Source organism: Belonocnema kinseyi, chromosome 5 (genome assembly GCF_010883055.1).
Source record: "Belonocnema kinseyi isolate 2016_QV_RU_SX_M_011 chromosome 5, B_treatae_v1, whole genome shotgun sequence".
In the NCBI taxonomy this organism is placed as follows: Eukaryota; Metazoa; Arthropoda; class Insecta; order Hymenoptera; family Cynipidae; genus Belonocnema; species Belonocnema kinseyi.
The window spans coordinates 143,189,966-143,209,500 of record NC_046661.1 but is presented as its reverse complement, the minus strand read 5'-3'; the positions used below and the strand labels follow the sequence as shown (position 1 = coordinate 143,209,500).

At 25.0% G+C, this 19,535-nt stretch overlaps 1 protein-coding gene across 1 annotated transcript; it reads right to left on the bottom strand.

Moving 5' to 3' along the window:
* Nucleotides 1–4,774: 4,774 nt before the first annotated feature.
* On the bottom strand, nucleotides 4,775–13,975 carry LOC117172949 (40S ribosomal protein S5). The gene is made up of 3 exons (XM_033361256.1): nucleotides 13,840–13,975; nucleotides 9,629–9,995; nucleotides 4,775–5,132 (listed from the first exon to the last, which is right to left on the bottom strand). Exons 2-3 carry the CDS (start codon nucleotides 9,989–9,991, stop codon nucleotides 4,848–4,850), a joined length of 648 nt encoding a protein of 215 aa, XP_033217147.1. The 5' UTR covers nucleotides 9,992–9,995; nucleotides 13,840–13,975; the 3' UTR covers nucleotides 4,775–4,847.
* Between the last annotated feature and the right edge of the window lie 5,560 nt (nucleotides 13,976–19,535).

Below are 19,535 nucleotides of genomic sequence, written 5' to 3'. Positions count from 1 at the left end.
GCAGTACCTAAACGTACTTTATTGTACTCTAATACATTTTCCAAAGTTTCAGCTCGATATTTTATTTATAAAAAAAGTTCTTAGGTTTAAAAAAACATTCAGAACTGAAAAAGTGAGGTCGGTAATATAGATATTTTGCTGTGTCACATGCCCTTAAAGAAATTAATTTCAAAGAAAAAAAAACTAATTTTCAACAAAATAGTCAAATACAGCAATATGCAACTACTCTCACAAATGCATCATTTTTATTCGTGATGAGTGGGTCACGTGACCAGATTCCTACCTTACCGATACTTTTTTATTTCCTAACTTATATTTATATTTTATTTACATGAAGCCCCAAATCGAGTTGAAAATTTTTGAAACGAAACAAGAAGCACTAAGAATAGTTGTTTCTAAATTTTAATAATTATGAAAAAAGTGTTTTGTTGTAAATAATTATTTTTTGCTGTTTTCTAAATTATTAAAATTTAGGACCAAACCAACCTTGTTTAGTGCTTCTTATTTATTATCCCAAAACTTTTCAAAAATGCCCTGATAAATTATAAAACTTTAAAACAATTCAAATTAAATTCAAACGAATTGGAAAAAATTTAAAGAATCAAAAAATTCCATTATTTTCCGTAAAATTGAAACAAATATAGATGAATTTAAGGTAAACGAAGAGAATTTGCGAATTTAAAAAAAATGCAAATGACTTTTAAAAACTTAAAAATATTAAAAACTTCATTGAGTTCAGTAAATTTGAAATAAGCTTAGAAAAATTCAAGGTAATTCAAAAGAATTCGATGAAATGCCGAAAAATTCAAGTTGAAGTTAAAAGAATGTTGAATCAATTAAATAAAAAAATTTTAATTCGAAAAAATTCATTGAATTAAATAAAATGGAGAGAGTTTAAAAGATTCAAGAAAGTAAAAAAATTCAAGTGAATTCCAATGAATTTCAAATAATTCAGGTAGAATTGTAAAAAAATCAAATTTTTGAAACCCTACTATTTTCGAACACAAAAAGTGAATAACTACAAAAAAATTGAGTTAAATTCAAAAGAATTCAAATGAATTGGCAGAAAAAACATTATTAAAAAAAATTTCATTGATTTGAGTCAATTTAGATAAATTTAAGGGGAATGGGAAGAACTCGATCAAATTTATAAAATATCAAGCTGAATTTAAAAATCGAATTTAGTAGAATTGATTGAAATTAGAATTTGAAATAAATTAATAAGAATTCTGTTGAAAAAAGCGATTTTTGAACAAAATAGTCAAATACAATAACGTAATTTTAAACACAATTTCGCGAGCTTATTATAAATAATATGTTTTTTTCAGTTTCGGGGGATTCAATAAAAATGTATAGTTTAAATTTTAGATAGCTTTGACCAATTTCATTACAGGATATTTTTAAATATATTAGCAGCATTGATTATTAAATAGTTAAATAATACTAGAAATACAATTATTCATTTATTGAGTTTTTCTTTACAGTCCATACATTTTTAACTAAATAACTCAATTTTTTATCCAAAAAAATATGGATTAGTTCAGTTTTCAGTTAAAAGAAATAATAAAAAAAAATTCCAACCGAAGTGATGAATTTTTAACTAAAATAATTAGTCTTAAACTCGAATAGATGAATTAAAAACATTTTAAACAAAAATGATTAATACTTAGCTGGAATACTTTAATTTTTAATGAAAAAGATTAATTTTCAAACAAGAATATTAATTTTCTACCAAAAGACAATTTTCAACAAAATACTTAAATTTAAAAAAAAAAAGTTTAATTTCCAATAGAAAATGTAATAGTTAAATTTGTAGTTAAATAAACTAAATTTTTCATAAAAAAGCAGATACATTTTTAACCAAAGAAATTAAATTTTTATTTTGAATGATGAATATTTACTGGAATACTTAAATTTTCAACGGAAAAGATGAATTTTTATACGAAAAACGGCGATTTTTCAACAAAATATATCAATTTTTGACCAAAAAAGCTCATACTTTCAACAAAAAATGGAACAGGTAAATGTTCAGTTAAAGAAATTAAATTTCAACTAAATGATGAACCTTCAACTGAAATAGTCGAATTTTAAACAAAAAAGATTTACTTTTCAACTAAAATGATGAATATTAGATAGAATTGAATTTTCAAGCAAAAAGATAAATTTCTAACAAGATTAATTTTCTACCAAAAAAGACGATTTTCAACGAAAATGTTGAATTTTAATTTAAAGAAGACCAATTCTCCAACGAATAATTATATTTTCAACTAAAAAATATCATTTATAAACTTGAAATGATATTTTGCATTAAAAAAGGTCACAGTTTCAACCAAAAATGGAATAGTTGAATGTTCAGTTAAAAAAAAAAAATTTTAATTAAATGATGAACCTTCAACTGAAATAGTCAAATTTTAAACAAAAAAGATTTATTTTTCAACTAAAATTATGAATATTTAATTGAAAGAATTGAATTTTTAAGCAAAAAGATACATTTTCGAAGCAGATTATTTTTCAAAGATGATTTTTTGTAAACAAAAAGGCGATTTTTTTAACAAATTCATAAATTTTCAACGAAAAAACTGAATTTTTAATTAAGGAAGACTAATTTACCAACCAATAGTTTTATTTTTACCTAAAAAAAATAATCATTTTTCAACAAAAATTTGGAATAGTTAAATGTTCAGTACAAAAAATTAATTTTTTTTAAAGGCGATTTTTCAAGAAAATACATCAATTTTAAACGAAATAGTTGAATTTTCAATTCAAGAAGGCGAATTTATAAACCAACAATTGAATTTTAAACTAAAAAGATCATTTTTCAACCAAAAATGGAATATTCCAATTTTCTTAGAAAAAAATTTATTTTTCACCAAACTGATGAATTTTCAAAAATAATTATGAACTTTTAAGGAAGATTAATTTTTTATGAATAAAGGCAATTTTTCAACAAAATAAATCAATTTTACACCAAAAAAAGGTCACATTTTTAACCAAAAATGAAACAGTTAAATGTTTATTTTAAAAAATTAATTTTCAACTAAATTATTATCCTTCAACTGAAATAGTCAAATTTTAAACAAAAATCATTTATTTTTCAACTAAAATGATGAATATTTCATTGAAAGAATTAAATTTTCACGTAAAAAGATTAATTTTCAATACAGATTAATTTTCTACCCAAAAACACAATTTTTCCGAACAAATTACTCGAATTTTTAACCAAAAAAAAATGAATTTTCAACTAAAAAAGATCATTTTTAAACCAAAAATCGAATAGTTCCATTTTTAATAAAAAAAAAAAATAATTTTTCAATAAAAATGACGAATTTTTAAATTAAAAAATTACTTTTTATTAAAAAAGGCGATTTTTCAACAAAATACATCAATTTTTCACTAAAAAATAACATTTTTCAAACAAAAATGGAATACTTTAATTTTCAGGAAAAATAAATTAATTTTTCACCAAAACAATAAATTTTCAACGAAAAAGCTGAATTTTTAATTAAAGAAGACCAATTTACCAACCAATAGTTTTATCTTTACCTAAAAAAAAATAATCATTTTTCAACCAAAATTGGAATAGTTAAATGTTCAGTAGGAAAAATTATTTTTTTTTAAAAAGCTATTTTTCAAGAAATTACATCAATTTTCAACGAAATAGTTGAATTTTGAAGTCAAGGAGGTGAATTTACAAACCAACAATTGAATTTTAAACTAAAAATATCATTTTTCAACCAAAAATGGAATATTCCTATTTTCTTTTGGAAAAAAATTGATTTTTCACCAAACTGATGAATTTTCAACAAAAATTATGAACTTTTAAGGAAGATTAATTTTTTATGAAAAAGCCGATTTTTATTTCAACAAAATACATCAATTTTACACCAAAAAGTCACATTTTCAACTAAAAATGAAACAGTTAAATGTTTATTTAAAAAAATTAATTTTCAACTAAAATTATGAAAATTTAATTGAAAGAATTGAATTTTCAAGCAAAAATATAATTTTCAAACAATATTATTTTTCAATACAGATTAATTTTTTACCCAAAAAGACGATTTTTCAGAACAAATTACATGAATTTTTATCAAAAAAAAATAAATAAATTTTCAACTAAAGAAGACCAATTTACAAACCAATAGTTGAATTTTCAACTAAAAAAGATCCTTTTTAAACCAAAAATAGAATAGTTCAACTTTTACTAAAAAAAAATATATAATTTTGCAATAAAAATGACAAATTTTTAAACAAAAAAATTATTTCTTATTAAAAAAGGTGATTTTTCAACAAAATACATCAATTTTTCACTAAAAAATATCATTTTTCAAACAAAAATGGAATAGCTTAATTTTCAGAAAAAATATTAATTTTTCACCAAACTAATAAATTTTTAACAAAAATGATTAATTTTTTTATTATGAAAGGCGATTTTTCATCAAAATACATCAATTTTCCACTAAAAAAAGGAACAGTTAAAGGTTCAGCTGTAAAAATAAAGTTTCATTTAAAACGATGAACCTTCCACTGAAATAGTCGAATTTTAAACAAAACAATTAATAGAATTAAATTTTCAATCAAAAAAATTAATGCACAATATTGCGCAATATTCTCGATTGAGTGCTCACGCACTGCGTCTCTTCCTATTCGAGAGTCGCAACGGTCTCTCTCGGTCTTGCGCGCTGTGAAACTGCGTGGGCAAATGTAGCAGAAAGAAATAAAGTGAAGAGGGGGGAGGGGGGGGGGAGAGAAGAGTGAATAAAAATAAAACCACATGTACAATAGATTAATTTTATTCGAGTATGAATAAAAAAAAAGCCACAGACGACAGTTGCCGCAGTGGGAGTTGTTTATCGGTTGGATTTAGCGACACGCTCAAGCTCGTCCTTCTTCTTGATCGCGTAAGAGTTCGAGGATCCTTTCGCGGCGTTGATCAGCTCATCGGCGAGACACTCGGCGATTGTCTTGATGTTTCTGAAGGCGGCCTCGCGGGCTCCAGTGCACAAAAGCCAAATTGCCTGATTGACACGACGCAGTGGCGAGACGTCCACAGCTTGACGCCGAACGGTTCCTGCACGACCGATTCTCGTCGAATCTTCCCTCGGTCCCGAATTTATTATCGCCGTCACCAAAACCTTCAACCAACCAAACAAAACAACATTTTCACTCATTCATTCTTTCATTTATTTTCAAATCCCCACAAAACAGAAACCACGCAGGTAACCGACCACTGCAAAAATTAATATAAATTGATTTTTGTTAAACTAGTCAGATCGTCGATTAGTGGGACAGGAATTTTGGGGTATATCTTTAACTGGGACACAAAAAAGCCGAGTAAATCATTTATCGCGATGAAAGTTTAAAAAAAAATTATTAGTACGAAATCATAGAATTAAAATGTGTAGCTCCAGGCTGCACGTTATACTATAACACCAAATAGCTCATTTTTTAAACCCAAGAAATTAATTTTTAATCAAAATGCTGAATCTAAAATTTTTAAAATAATAATTTTTAACAGACGAGTTTGTTTTTCAACCAAGCAAATTTATTTCTAACCACAAAAGATTAATTTTAATCTAAAATGATGAATATTTAACTGGAATACTTGAAATTTCAACAAAAAAGAAGAATTTTTCAATCAGGAGATTAACTTTCAAAGACAAAAAATTATTTTATATAAAAAAGTAGATTTTTTAACAAGATACGTGAATTGTCAACAAAATAAATGAATTCTCAATTTAAAAAGACAAATTTACATCCAAACTGTTGAACTTTAAACTAGAAAAGCTCAATTTTCCACCCAAAATTGTTATATTTTCTACTGAAATAGTTAAATTTTTAGTAAAAAAATTGGTTTTAAAGAAACTAGTTTTAAAAAGTTTTATGAAAGAAGACGAAATTTCCATAAAAAAGACGAATTTTTATTTTAAAAAGTTACATTTGGGACAAAAAAACAAGTTGAATTTCCAACAAAATGTTTGATTTTTCAATACAAGGGGACGAATACTTTTTAACAAAATCTTTAGTATTTTGAACAAAATAGTTGAATTTTCAATCCAAGAGGACGAATTTTCAATAAAAAAGTCGAATTTTTATCAAAGCAGTTATACTTTTTACTCCAAAATTTTTTTTACAGAACAGTTGAATTTACAAGAAAAAATAGTAGATTTTTAACCAAATAGTTTAATTTTGAACAAAATAGTTTAATTGTCAATCCAAGAGGACGAATTTTCTATAAAAAAGACGAATTTTTATCAAAGCAGTTATATTTTTTACTCCAAAATTTTTTTTTTTTAACAGAACAGTTGAATTTTCAATAAAATAGTTTAATTTTTAAACTAAGAGGACGAATTTTCTATTAAAAAAAGGATTTTTTATCGAAACAATTATATTTTTGACTAAAAAAAATGTTGTTTAACAGAATAGTTCAATTTTCAAAAAAATAGTGGATTTTTAACAAATAGTTTAATTTTGAACAAAATAGTTTAATTGTCAATCCAAGAGGACGAATTTTTATAAAAAAAATTATATTTTTGACTACAATTTTTTTTTAACAGAACAGTTGAATTTTCAACAAAATAATGGATTTTTAACCAAATAGTTGAATTTTTAACAAAATAGTTTAATTTTCAAACCATGAGGACGAATTTTCTATTAAAAAAAAGGATTTTTTATCAAAACAATTATATTTTTGACTAAAAAAAATTTTTTTAACAGAATAGTTCAAATTTCAACAAAATAGTGGATTTAAAAAAAAATAGTTTAATTTTCAAACCAGGAGGACGAATTTTCTATTGAAAAAAAAGGATTTTTTATCAAAACAATTATATTTTTGACATCAAATTTTTTTAACAGAACAGTTGAATTTTCAACAAAATAGTGGATTTTTAAACAAATAGTTGAATTTTGAACAAAACAGTTGAATTTTCAATCCAAGAGGACGAATTTTCTATTTAAAAAATGATTTTTTATCAAAACAGTTATATTTTTGATAAAAAAAAATATATAATTTTTTAACAGAATAATTGAATTTTGAACAAAATTCTTAAATTTGCAATAAAATATAATAAAATAAAATTTTATATTGATTTTGATAAATTTAATTAATTACATAATGATTATATTATTAATTAATTAATTTAATTTTTAATCACCTTTTGAACAAAAATAATAGAATATTTATCAAAGCAGTTAAATTATTGGCAAAAACGAGAACTTTTTAACAAAATAGTTTCTATTTTGATGAAAAAATTTTTTTTTAAAGATCGACTTTTCAATCCAAGGGGACGAATTTTCTATTAAAAAAATGATTTTTTTATCAAAACAGTTATATTTTTGACAAAAAAAAATTTAACAGAATAGTTTAATTTTCAACAAAATAGTTAAATTTGCAATGAAATAGAATAAAATAAAATTTTATATTAATTTTAATGAATCTTATTAATAAATTTATTATTATATTATTAATAATGAATTAATTTAATTTGTAATCAAGTTTTGAACGAAAATAATAGAATATTTATCAAAGCAGTTCAATTATTGGCAAAAACGAGAACTTTTTAATAAAATTGTTTCTATTTTAATAAAAAAAATTTTTTTAAAGATCGACTTTTGAATAAAATCGTTAAATTATCAACAAGATAAATAAATTTTAAACAAAATATTCTAAATTTTTAACCAAATATTTGAATTTTCAAGCTAAACGAATTTTTTGGAATGGAGTAGAATTTTCAATCCAAGACGACGAATTTTCCATAAAAAAAGACAAATTTTCAACGGAACATTTTATATTTTTATACAAAAAATCGAGTTTTATCAAAACAGTTATATTTTTGTCAAAAAGATCAATTTTTAACAGAATAGTTGAATTTTCAAGCAAATAGTTGATTTTTCAAATAAAAATTATACAATTTTCAAGCCATATCAAATAATTTTCCAAAAAATTTGAATAATTTTAAGAGATATTCAGAAGTTTTGAAACAATTCAAAAATAATTTAAACTTGTAAAGATTTTTTATGAATTTTGCAAAATTTCACGAAAATGAAAAATACTTTTTTCAGGTTCATAGAAAAATTAAAATAAAATTTTATAATTTTGTGTTTTGAAAATTAAACTTTCAGAGAAATATAAAAAAGGTTATTAAACACATCAAACGATTTCCTAAAATTTCGAAAAAGAATTTATGAGATTTCAAAGCAAAATATTACAATTTAATAAAATTAAAAATCAAGTAAATTCAAAAAATATTAAGTAGAAGATCTTCAAAATGAATTTTAAACTTCAAAAGATTTTTCGAAATTCAGATTTTTAAAGATTTTCCAACTAAACTTTAGGATCTTTAAAATAATTTCGAAAATTTTCAAGAGAATAAATTTTTTTTTTAATTTCTGAGAAAATTTAGAATATTTTAAGGTAATTTTTCTAAAATTTTGAATTACTTTAAAAATTTTCGAGAGAAATTCCGAGTCAGTTCAAAATATTTTCAGGAATTTAAGACGTCAAATATTTTTTGATTCCTTTAACTTCAGAAAATCCAAAAGATTTTTTTAAAGAGACTCGAATTTTTCATAATATATTGTAAAATATAAAATACAAAAATTTCTTTAAAAAATCTTCTAGAATTTTTAATTGCACCTGTAAAATATTCAAAAACCTTTTCTTTTTTTTAATTTTCTCAAGAATATTGTGAAAATTATATTTATATAAATGAAAAACTAATTTTTTATAACAAAAAAATGCCGAAAACATAATTAACTAATTATAAATTTTACCGAAATATAAAATACATTTATAAATTACCATACATATTTCTATTACTGAAATTTAAAATTTCAGAAAATAATTAACAAATTATTAATTAATTAATAATTCAATTGTTTGCCTTATTTATGTCAAAAATAGCTCATAAATTAATAATCGTATGTTGCACAGCTCTAAATTTCGGGAATTGAAAATTTTTTCGGGAATTTAATCATTCTTTTATTCTATAATTCTGTCTCTTTAGTTTCGGATATTTTTAAATTCGGGATATTAATTTTTGTCGATTAAAAATCTTCTCGGTATGTGAAATTTGGGAAATTTTATAATTCGGTAATCTACATAAATATATAAAAATCCCGTGTCGCGATGTTTGTCGCCACTAAACTCCGAAACTATTTAACCGATCTTGATGAAATTTTGTCTACTGTGTGTAATTTGGTCCAACTTAAAGGATAGACTACTTTTTATCTCATTTAATCTATATATGTATATAAAAATCCCGTGTTACGATGTTTGTCGCCACTAATCTCCGAAACTACTTAACCGATCTTGATGAAATTTTGTCAACTGTGTGTAATTTGGTCCAACTTAAAGTATAGGATACTTTTTATCCCATTTAATTGCCCAAATATCTATTTATTTATATACTCCATAAGTTTCCAACAAATGGCGGTGGCTGGGGCTGCTAGTAATATATACTTTCGGCCATAGCAAAAAATAATTTTAAATGGTTTTACATAATTATTGTGTCATTTTTATGCATTTTTCCTATGGTACTGCATGCGTTTGTAGAAGAAAATTACTACTAGCGCCGCCGCACGGCCATTTTTAACTCTAAAAGAAGAAAAAATGAATAAAGATCAGCCGAACCTGGAGAGGATTTTCACCGGTGAGGAGGTGGATAATTTCAAAGGCGTGCTTGACGATCCTGACCGCCATGAGTTTCTTGCCGTTATTTCGTCCGTGCATCATCAGGGAATTGGTCAAGCGCTCGACGATCGGACACTGAGCCTTTCGAAATCGCTTCGCGGCGTAACGCTGCGCAGAGTGTGGCAGATACTTGGCGTGCTTCTCCTTCACGGCAATGTAATCCTGAAGCGACATGTCGTTGACTTGCGTCTCCTCGCAACTCCAACGACCAAACAGTTTGATTTCCGGAAGTTCTGTTGAGATGGCCGCGGGGTAGGTGTCGGCCACCGTCCCCAGGTCGTCAAATGATTCCATTTCAGTCATTTTTCTACAGATCAATCAATTCATCTCACTCATCTATTGTCCCATCAAATTACAAAACAAAGCCGCAACAAGAATCCACGAAATAATTCTTCATTGATAGTATTGAAATCATTTTTTGTACACCAAATAAAATAAACAATAGGCATTATATGCTGGAAGGATTTTGAATGTGTTTAAAATATTTCTTTCCGAGTTTCTAAACTTGTCAACTTGTTTTTCAAATGAGAGATTTACATTAATTTTCAACTTCTGGAACATTCATTTTGAAAATTTCAAACTTGAAATTACTCGATAATTATGGATGTAAATTTGAGACTTTATAATTTAAATATAAAATAACTAATTTTGTAATCAATCAGGCTTCACAAAATAGTTAAATTTTTAATCTAAGAGGAAGAATTTTCTATAAAAAATAAAATATGACAATGATCAAAACAGTTAAAACGAGAACTGTTTAACAAAATAGTTACATTTTCAACAAAATCGTGAAATTTTTCAAAAAAAAATAGATGTGTTTCAAAATAAATCCACAAAATAATTCTTATTGATGTTCAAATAATCTGTGCACAATCAAAATAAACAATAAACAAATTAAACAATTATTATTATATGCTGGAAGGAAGTTATAGTTTTAAATTTGAGACTTTATAATTTAAATATAAAATTATTAATTTTGTAATCTATCAGGCTTCACATAATAGTTACATTTTCAAGCAAAAACGACACAGTTTTTGCTTGACACAATTTTCAGTCCAAAAGGGCGGATTTTTTATTTAAAAAAAAGACGAATGTTTATCAAAAGTTACATTTTGGAGAAAAAAAATAAAAATTTTTGTAACAAAATACTTAAATTTTCAATCCAAATGCAAGAATTTTCGATGAAAAAAAAAAAAGATAAACATTTATCAAAACAGTTAAATTATTGACAATAAAACGATTACTTTTTAACAAAATAGTAGAATTTTTAATCCAAGAAGACTCATTTTCTGTAAGAAAGACTAACGTTTTTCAAAATTTACATTTTACACGAAAAAAATTTTCTTTTATCAAAAAGCCTAATTTTTTCAACAAAATAGTTCAATTTTCAACCCGAAAATATTAATTTTCAAAGAAAAAAAGTTGAATTTTTAAGCCAAAACGACAAATTTTTTTGCAAGATAGTTGAATTTTCAATTCAAACAAGATAATTAAATTTTAAACAAAATAGAATTTTCAATTCAAAGAAGATAATTAAATTTTAAACAAAACAGTTAAATTTTTAACCAAATATTTGAATTTTCAAGCTAAACGAATTTTTTTAAGACAGTTGAACTGTCAATCCAAAAGGACAAATCTTCTACAAAAGAGACCAATTTTTAACGAAAAAGTTACATTTTAGACGATAAAGGAAAACTTTTTTAACAAAATAATTGAATTTTCAACAAAATCGTTTCATTTTCAACTCGAAAATATTAATTTTCAACCAAAAAGTGGATAATTAAAGATAATTAAATTTTAAACAAAATATAACAATTTGAAACAAAATATTACATTTTTTAACCAAATATTAAAAAATTTCCAAGCCGAAGTGGCGAATTTTTTGGAAGACATTTGAATTTTTAATCCAAGGGGACGAATTTTCCATTTAAAAAATAGGAATTTTTATCAGAAAAAGTTATTTTTCAACCAGGAAACATAAATCTTCAATCCATAGGGACAAATACTTTCCACAATAATTGAATTTTTTACCAAAAAGATGACTTCCGAATAAAAATAATTAAATTTTTCACCAAATAGTTGAATTTTCAAAACAAAAGTCGATTTTTCAGACGAACAAAAGTTGATTTTTCAACAAATAGATCATTTTCAATTAAGAAACGAGAGATTATAACCAAACAGTTAAATTTTTAAGCCAAAATGACCAATTTTTTGGAAGAAAGTTGAACTTTCAACAAAATAGTTCATTCTCAGCAAAAAAATAGTACTTTTCCAAAAAAAGATTGTTCAGTAAAATTTTTTTGAATTTTTTACGAAAAAAGATGAGTTTTGAGCCAAAAAATTGAATTTTCAGACGAATAATCAAATTTTAAAATAATATATTAAATATCAAACAAAAAAGTTGATATTTGATTCCAAACTTTTCTAGCTTTTAATTGTACTTTTAGGAGTTTTATTGTGCAAAGTCGCATTTTTTCAAAAAAATGTGAAAAACGATTTTTTTTTTGTTCAAGCACTTCCTAAAAATTTCTTCTTTTGGTGAAATAATAAGTATTTTGTTTTATTTTACACAAAAAAGTTTAAAGCACAACCATGCAACTGTTAACAGTGTCAAAATAATAAAAATATTAATAAACGTCATTTTCCGTGAACAAAATTTTTTCTTTAAGAATTAAAAGAGTGTTTTTTTTTTACTTTTAAGCCCCTTTTAAAAAACAAAAAACACATTTTTAAGAAAAATATTGTTATAAACAAATAAAGAACTTTTAGATAACAAAATTTCTTGGCAGAAAATTTCTGACAATTTAAAATTCCTGAATTGAAAAACAAACTGAATAATAAAATTTCCGATATTTTAGGTTATGACCGATTTTGGAAATTTCGGATTATTTACAATTTTTCAAAACTATAAAATTACCGAAAAGGGAAGATTCTAAATTTATAAAATTCCCGAATCTAAATTAAAAGGGATAAGGATTTCTGTTAATTAAAAAAATTATTATAAAAGTTGATTATTAATTTATGAAGTTTGTTAATAACAACAAAATTGTACAATTAATAATTCACTTCTCTTTTCCGTATGTTCAGCTTTTTTAATTATAAGACTATAATTTTGCATGAAAAATCAAAATTTTATAGCAAAAATCATGAAAATCTACAAAAAAAAAAGTAATTTTAACTTTTTCAACATTGTTTTTTTTTAGAAAATTAAAAAATTGTACAAAGATTTATGAATAAGTAATTACACCTTTGCATGAAATTTGACAAAAATTTACATTTGGAAAAACTGGAAAATTTCAAACCCTACAATAAAGGTTCAATTCTTCACGATTTTTAATACGTTTTTATATAAAATGATGAGTTTTTGCAGAAAATAACTCGAAAATGGTTTAGTTTTTCATCATTTTGAATACATTTTTTTTTAGAAAATTACGTAATAATGTAAATAAAGAATTGTAACTGGCAAATACTATTTCCTAACTAAAACAGTATAAAAATGATAATTCTTCGAATAGAAAGGGGTTTTCGATTATTAAATTCGAAACAATTCCAACTATTATATTTTTTTAAATACTAGAATTATAATAAATTTATTTTTAAAAAACAATTCGTACCGATTTACTAATTTAAAATTCTTCGTGACGAGCGCGAATTAAAAAATAAATCCACTCACTTTTTCAAAAACCCGTGACTTTTACAAGTTTTTTTAAACTTTTTGTCTTAATTACTATTCCAGGTTAAAATTTAGAAAATGTATTACATTTTTAAAAAAAGGGCAGATCAAAAACAATCTACAAAAGAAAACTCCAAAATTCTGTACAGCAGAATGGTTCCAAAAATTTGAGGTTAGGAAAAATCGGGTTACATTTTTCGCAAATCCTTTTACGCGGGGTACAAAACTTAGAAAATATCTGATTAATATTTCAAATTATTAGGAAGAGGATAAGATTTTGCTAGAAAAATAAGGCGAAGTTGAGTTAAATTAATAAACTTGACACGTGACTGGCGAGGAGGAAAGCATGGAATTCGGATTAAACGTATAAAAAGCAACAATACTGTATAAATAAAGAATTTTTAGAAAATCTAATAATACATTTCATTAATAAATACTACAGCGGTAAAGAAATGTAGGAAATTGTATGTTTTCTTACCGTTTTTGACGAGCTCACGTCCTCAGCAAAGGAATCATAAACAGAGAAAGAGGGAGCGCAGAAGGAACTTGCCAGTAATAGCGGCCATTTTGATTCGCGAGAAAAGGTTATTTTATTAAAGCAATTTTTGCAAATTTAGGAAAGTTCCGAATTTTAAAATGTAATATGATGATACAATCATGATTCATTTTTATTTTTTAGTATTGAAATACATAAAAAATGGTAAAAAGTAGAAAAAAAGAAAAATATTGAAACGGAGGCAGCACTGTTGGAATATTTGGCGCTAAAATTTAAATTCTGTAATTTCCGTGTAACGACATAAATGATATGAAATCAAATAATTGACAAAAATGTTTTGATAAAGACAAAAAGGTGTTGCGATTTCAGTTTAAGAAGATTTAGGTAGGAATCTTATTGCATTAAAGTTCAAGTGAACCAAAGCCTATTTGAAATAAAAAAATTGAATAATTTGTTTGGCCCGTACAAAAATACAAGAAAGATGGGAAGCTAGTTATCAAAATAGTACAGGTTAATTCCAATTCGTGGCGTTATGTGGCGCGGCGTGTTTTGATAAAATTTGAATTTGTTTCTTCTTCAAAATTCAAAATGACCACAATGCTTAGCTGCTTGAAGTAATTAATTGTGTTAATCCGCATATACATAATCTTAAGTGGAATTTTTTAATAAAAGAATAATTAATTCAATTTTTGCAGAAATGTAAATCTCATATCTCTTTCTTATTAGCTAATATTTTTTAAGTTTTAAAGTTGAAAATTTCCCTTTTGGAATGAGCGTGAAATTTACATTCTGCAGATAACTATAAGAAAAATTATTTAGAAATTATTTTTTCAGTAAATTTATTTCAATTATTTCAATCACTGCATCACTGCCTGCTCAAAAAAGATTCACTTTTCGTTTGCTATCGTGAATACTGTGTATACAAAAAGCATTACTTCCAGTATAAAAATCATCAATAATGAATTTTTTAAACAAAGTATGATAGAATATTTGTTATTGAATTTGTTTTCGTAAATAAGGACAGATTTTTAATTAGTTATGACCTATTTTGAAGCAACAATGAATTAAAACATTCTGAAAATCGTCTATAAATATGTTTGGTACAGGTTATCTAGAACTTCTAAAAGTATAAACAAATACCAAACAGCCAAAAAAATATAAAGCCAGTACTTTTTCTACTTTCTCCTTATAAAGAATAATTTTAAATATCAAAATAATTGAATTCAAGTTTAAGGGCATGTGATACTTAGAAAATTGTCGATTTTACCAGTTTTAGGTTCCGACGGCTTTTTTTCTTTAATAATAAATATTTTGTCTTAAAAATTTGAGACATGATAGCGACCATGCTAACGGACGTCCCCACACACTTTTTTTTTGTTTAATTCAAAAAAGTTTTAATTTCGCAAAATCTGATTAATTTGCATAGCGCTTAGGAATTAGTATCGATTTGACCAGTTTTAGGTTCCGACGGCTTTTTTTCTAGAATAATCAATATTTTGTCTTAAAAATTTGGGAAATGATAGCGAACATGCTAACGGACGTCCCCGCACACTTTATTTGTGTTTTTTTTTTCAAACAATTTTTTGATATTGCTAACAACGTGTGTACATTTGGAGTTTATGTATGTTACAATTCTCCTGTGCGTTACTTCCAAACTACACAATATTTTGGCCGAAAACTTTGGACAAAAAAAAGTTTATTTCATAAATAATTTCCAGATTATGGGAAAGGCAGAGATGAAAAACGACGTGACCTCAAAATAATACATATGCATTTAGCACAATAAAATTTTTGTTATTATCCCTCAAAATAGAGTCCGGGGACGTCTGTTATGATATTTTATAGCATCTCCGAATTCAGTTTTTGAAATTTTTCGTTTTTGCGGAAAAAAAGCCGGGGAAACTGTAAGTATCACATGCCCTTAATTTGCAAATTTAAGCCCGGAATTTCTTTTTTTTTCATAAATATCACAGTGTAGAAAATCTAATTCTTGCAACATATTATATATTTGAATCGCACTTTAAAAAACAATAGTAATTACTTTACATTTTTAAAATAATTTCTTAATTATAAAACAGCACTACGATTTTTTATTCCACAGATATTCCCTTTGTTCACTTTTTCAAGTTCTAGATAACCTCAAATGAATAAATTTACATTGATTTAAAAATAATTAGTTTTCAATTACTTGAAAATAGCACTACGTAATTGGAAGAGGGGTATTTTTTTATGAGAATATAACAAATATCTTATATTTTTTCATACATTATTTTTAACAAATTTTATAATTATTCTTATACGGACAGCGAGGCATGTGAACAACCCATAATAAGCGATAGCAGCGAATTATAGAAATGCAGTACAATTTTAGTAACTAAAGTTATCATAAACCTATATGCGACACCTCACTGGCGAACCTATAATAAGTTCCAAGAACTAAAAAAATATCATGGATTAAGAAGAGACAGAGTAATCCCCATATCTTTTTAACCAATGACATTTTTTCTTGCTTCTTCGAACTTCTTATAGGTTCGCTAGTGACGTGTCACCTCTTGTAGAGTTCTTAAATTCCCAAGAATTTAAGTTCAGATTATATAACCGAGAATATGACAGAATTCAGAAGAATATAAGGGAATTTATGATTTTCTAAAAAAATTTTATTGTTCAGGTTATATGAACGGTTGAATATAAATTATTTTCTAGCTGAGACATATTCAGGAATTTAAAATATGCAACACAATAGCTCATTAACTATTTAACACTGTTAGACCAAAACTGTAACCTAAAAATTCAATTGACCATTTTAATCTTCTAATATTTTCAACATAGAATATTTTATAAGCACTATGAAACAGTGTTTCATACACAAAATCAAAAATTTCAAATGTATTAATTTATTTCAAACCAAAGAAAGTGTTTTCTACCTTAAAAGATAACTCTTTAACAAAATACTGGAATTTTCAACAAGCTAATTGAATTTTTCACATAACAGTTGAATATTCAACCTAAAAAGACAAAGTGCCAACGAAAAAGTGTCATAGATTATATTTTAATAAAAAAAGAAGGAAATTTATACAACAAAAGAAAAGAATGTCAAATCCAAAAATACGAATTTTCAATAAATAAAGATTTTTCACTCAAAAATTAAATAAAAGTTTATTTAAATTATGGATCCTTTTAACCAGAAAACAAATGTTCTTTACAAAAATTCAATTTTCAAACAAAAAATATGACTGTTCAACAAAAAATTAATTTTCCACGAAACTAATGCATTTTTACGCAAAAAAAAGGAAGTTTCAAACTAAAAAATTATTTTTCTCAACAAAAAAAGGCGAATTTTTAACTAAAAAATATTAATCTTAAAAACTGGAAAAGTTAAATTTTCTGTGAAAAAATGAATTCTAAACCAAAAAAAAAAGAAGTGTTTTCCACTAAACAGTAAAATTTTCAATCAGACGTAAGCCTTCAATAAAACAACAATTTCACAATTCGCTTTAACTTTGACCCAAGTAGTTGAATTTTTAATTAAAAAAGATTAATTTTCCACCAGATAATTACACTCTTAACCAACGAGATAACTTTTCAAATTAAAATATAAATCTTTATAAAAAAAAGTGATTTCTTAACAAAGCGATTCAGCCAAATGTTTTTAACAAATTAGTTGAATTATCAAGCAAAGAAGAACGATTTTTAACTAAAAAGTTGCATTTTCATACAAAAAAATTAAATTTCTTCTTTAACAGATGAAATTTAAAATCAAAACGATGCATTTTCAAAAAATAGTTGAATTTTCGGTTAAAAAAGATTTTAGTCGATTTTTCACAATCAAACTATACATTTTTAACAAGAAATAATTTTCTACCAAAAGATTGAATTTAGAATCCAAAAAGACGAATTTTTAAACAAAAAGGATGACTTTTTAAAAAAATTGTTGAATTCTCTAGCAAGTAGTTACATTTTTATTAAAAAAATATAAAATTTATTTTAAAACAGAAGAATTTTTTATTGCAAAAAAAGTTGAGTTTTTATCCAAAAAAGATTCCAGTTAACTCAATAACATCAAAAATTCAATTTTTGTATCAAAAAAATAAGTTTATACGAAAACGCTGGGATTTTCAATCGAAAAAGACAAATTTTTCAACCAAAAATAATGAATTTTTAACCAAATAGTTGTATTTTCATCCAAGAAAGATGAAATTTGCACTAAAACAGATGAATTTTGTAATAAAAAAATAACCATCTTCTTACTTCAAAGTTGAAATTTAATCCAGAAATTATTTCAGTTTATTTCTCAACAACAAAATAAAAATGTTAAACAATAAGTAAATTTTCTACGAAATAGTTAAGTTTTCAAGATAATAGTATAATATCTTAATTTCTAACCAAACAGTTGCATTTTTATCAAAAAAAGATTGAATTTCTGCTAAAGCAGGTAAACTTTAAAATAAAAAAGACAAACTTTCAAAAAAAGTGTTAAATTTTTAACCAAAAAGTTAACGAAAAAATGCAATTTTCTATTAATTAAAATAAACTCTGAGATTCTTATAAATTCTCAGAGAATTTATTTCTCAGTTATATTCGTGGTAATATTCTCGTTCTCAAACTAATATAACGGCCTTGTTTTGGAGTCGCACTGCGCAAGACGTCAAATCACCAGACATTTGAGCCAATGACAGTGTTTCTGTAGATTACTAGGAGTAGTTCATTGGCTGAAACGGCTGAAACGTCTAATGGTCTATTTACATCTCGCTTGCATACAGGCGAAAAATCTAGAGTGAGATAAATGCATAGCATCTTCACGTGATAGAGTGAAAGAAAGATACATTTCCGTCTGTATGCATGGGAGATGCAAATAGTTCATAACGATTTGCAGTTCTTGAGTCGACTTTGTTGCTACCATGGAGAATTGAGTATTCTAGCATTACGTCATACGCGGTCGGTAACGTCGAAATCTATAAGGACATACCACTTTGTGGACTTCAAAGCATTGATTACATAGGAGTTTGAATAGAATTAATATTTGTAGACGAAAGTAAGTGAAACATCTTGATATGGCTTTGCTTCTCAGGTAGAAAAGTCATATCTATAATTATTGTTAGCAATTGGGAAAGTGTGCGATTTGGACAATCCATCAAGAAAAAATATAATCTGCCGTGGTTGAGGTTAGGTTGCATTTTTGGGATATTTGGCGGGCAAAATTTTTGAATTTTGGTAGTTCGTTAAAGTGTGTTTTTCAAAGATGTCAAGGGATTATGTTTGCATTAAAAAATATATATATATATCAAAAACCTTATCTTATAAGACTTATTTAAAATCCTGAAACTTCTCCGACTTTTTTTATATCCTTTCAGCTTTTAAATTAATTGCTTAACATTCTTTAAAATTACCAAAACTTATGGAAATATTTTTACTTCCTTCAAAAATAAACTTTAAAATCCCGTCAAGCCCCTAGTTATTCCTTAAAATCACTTGAACTCTTAGAAATCCTGTAAGATTTCTTGATAATCCTTAAACTCTTCTTAATTTCTTAAAATCCCTTCAAATTTTTTACAATCATTAAAAAACTTTCGAAGTTTCTCGATATTGACTTAAATTAACTCCCTTTAACTTCTTTGAAATCATTTTGAAAATTTAAAAATTGGCTAAAATTATTTAAAATCTCTTAAAATCCTTACATT